This window comes from Pinus tabuliformis, chromosome 2_1 (assembly GCF_031772625.1).
Source record: "Pinus tabuliformis cultivar Carrire ecotype Pingquan chromosome 2_1, CPIR1, whole genome shotgun sequence".
NCBI lineage: Eukaryota > Viridiplantae > Streptophyta > Pinopsida > Pinales > Pinaceae > Pinus > Pinus tabuliformis.
The window spans coordinates 49,961,495-49,964,158 of NC_142299.1; the positions used below are offsets into that span (position 1 = coordinate 49,961,495).

At 36.1% G+C, this 2,664-nt stretch overlaps 1 protein-coding gene across 1 annotated transcript; it reads right to left on the reverse strand.

The window, feature by feature from the left end:
* Nucleotides 1-653: 653 nt before the first annotated feature.
* On the reverse strand, nucleotides 654-1,130 carry LOC149198727 (uncharacterized). The gene has a single exon (XM_089400344.1). The coding sequence runs from the start codon at nucleotides 1,128-1,130 to the stop codon at nucleotides 654-656; it is 477 nt and encodes a 158-aa protein (XP_089256470.1).
* Between the last annotated feature and the right edge of the window lie 1,534 nt (nucleotides 1,131-2,664).

Sequence of the window (2,664 nt, forward strand, 5' to 3'; positions counted from 1 at the left end):
CCCTAATTTATTTTATATAATTTAATATTTATTTAAATATAAATCCACGTTATAAATTATCTCAAAAAAATAATCATAGAAAACTTAAAACATTATAAATTATTTCAAAAAAAATAAAATCATAAAAATCTTAAATATATCCTAACTTTGCTCATTTATAAAATTTTAAAATTACCTCTAAATCATCCTATTAAAAATTATTATATTAATAAAATTATAAGATTTTATTATTTTTAAAATAAAATTTATTTTATTGATTAGATTAATTCAACATGGTATCAAAATTTATGATTATAAAAATTAAATCTAATTTGTTATTAGCTTATTATCCTTTTCAACTACTGTACCTCAGCACGAAAAAAGCTATATTTTCTATTATGAAAAACATATAGAGATGATAGTACATAATACAGATGATGGAGATTTACATGTTGTACCTATTTATTAGAATATTGGCCAAAATTTGGGGAGGACAAAAAGCAGAATAATAGGAAAAACAACTGATTGTTCATCATGTTCAGAGAATATAGATATGATATGAGGTCAATATAGTCAATATGCAGGATATAGATAATAACAGAGGTCATCCAGGATGATAAGCAAAAAGAAAGGTCAAAGGTACATACCGGATCTGAGGTCATGAGAAAGGAGAGTTATATACCCGGCATGAGAAAATCTTGAATCTGGTAGGAAATGTTTTCCACTGTGATGCACATCGACCATATACCATGCTGAGAAAGGAGACCTTTTTTCGATAATGCATCCGCAACTGAGTTTTTACCCCTGTCAATATGTTCAATGGAGAAGTCCGGCCTGCTGTTCCATATTGTCTCAATCCTTTCCAGCCATCCTGATAAATTATAGTTCCTAATGACATGTTTGGATCGAACGTGGTCAATGATCATCTTAGAGTCTCCATATATTTTCAGCCCTTGCAAATTGAGAAAATCACATAAGGAAAGAAGTCCAGCAAGAGCCATAACCTCCGCCTTATTGTTAGTACCAGTCCCACCATTCCAATAAATTTCATATTGTTGCCCAATAGTAGGGATGATAAAGACACCGCAAGCACAAATACCCTGTTGTGCAGCCCCATCAAAGTAGGCACGTGGGAATCCCAATGGATCCATGGTTGGAACCTTCCCCAAATCTCTGATCCGGGAATGTTTTGGCATGCATAGTGAATTGTGCATATGCAAAATAGAATCAAAAACTGATAGATGGCATTCCATTTTAGAGTCAAAAATACATGCATTCCACCACTTCCAAATTGCCCAAATGACCAGCAATGGAATGGGTCTCATGTCACTCCACCAACCAAAAGCTTCAGCAATAGAGGGGAAGGAGATTCTGTTTAGCCCGAAATGTGCTGCCACAAGCTGCCAAATCGACTGAGATTGCCGACAGAGAATGAACAAATGGAGATTGTTTTCAACATTTTCCCTACATAGGGGACACATGGCCGGCCCACACCACTGTCTCTTCTGGAAATTTTCCCAAGTAAGGTTCTTGTTATGAAAAACCAACCAAGCAAATAGAATGATCTTGAGGGAACATCTAGATTTCCAGAAAGAAACAGGGAAGATGGGATTCCATTGATCAGTTCCTGATTGAATAAGAAGCTGGTATATGTGCTTAACATATATATTAGTTCTGCCGCCAAGCCCCTTCCATATTAAGAAATCCTCTTCCTTAGATCGATAGATGCCTCTATCCCGCATATTTAATATGATCCCATTCCATTGTTGAGCCAATGTATTTCTAAGTCCCAAGTCATCAGCAGATTTCCATATTGGAATGGCTCCCTCCCATCTGTGTATGACCTTATCCCAATAAAAGATACCCCTATTGTGCAAAGCCCCAATCAGGAGTGGGGAGAATTTAATCCTATCAGTCCCACTAGCAAAATCATCCAAACCAATAATAATGTTTTTTCCAAACTGAAATTTCCAGATCAGATTTTTTAAGAAAAATTTTTGAATCTTCCTGAAACTCCTCCATATGGCCGAACCACGAGGGGATCCAATGTAACCCATTCGGAACCAAAATGAAATTTCTTTGTTCTCCATATACTTCGATCTAATAGTATTACTCCATATAGAGTCCCCCATGACAACTTTCCACATGGATTTACATAACAGAGCCTTTCGAAACAAATTTAAGTCCATTATGCCCCATCCCCCCATCTTTTTTGGGCGGGCCAGCATCTCAAGTTTTACTAAATGGTATTTTTTCTGGTCCTTGAGGCCACCCCAAATAAAGTTGGCAGTCATCCTATTGAGCCTGCTGATAATGGAAGATGGAATGAGGAAGAGATGTGCCCAATATACCATAATCTGAACCAGCACCGCCTGGGTCAATATCACCCGACCACCAATGGACAGGCATTTGAATTGCCATCCTGAAATTTTCTTGTAAAAGCGCTCAGGTAACCAAGACCAATCATTAGCTGAATAACCAACAGATTTCAAGCTAAAACCAAGGTATTTCAATCCTTGATTGATAGGATAAACTTTAATCTTGAAAAGTTGAGAAAGAAAAATAATAAGTTCCCCGTGTATATTCTCAACATGAAATGATGATTTATCTTCATTTACAAACATCCCGGAAGCTTTTTGAAACGTTCCAAAATTTCATGTAAGCAAATCCATGTCGCCCTACAAA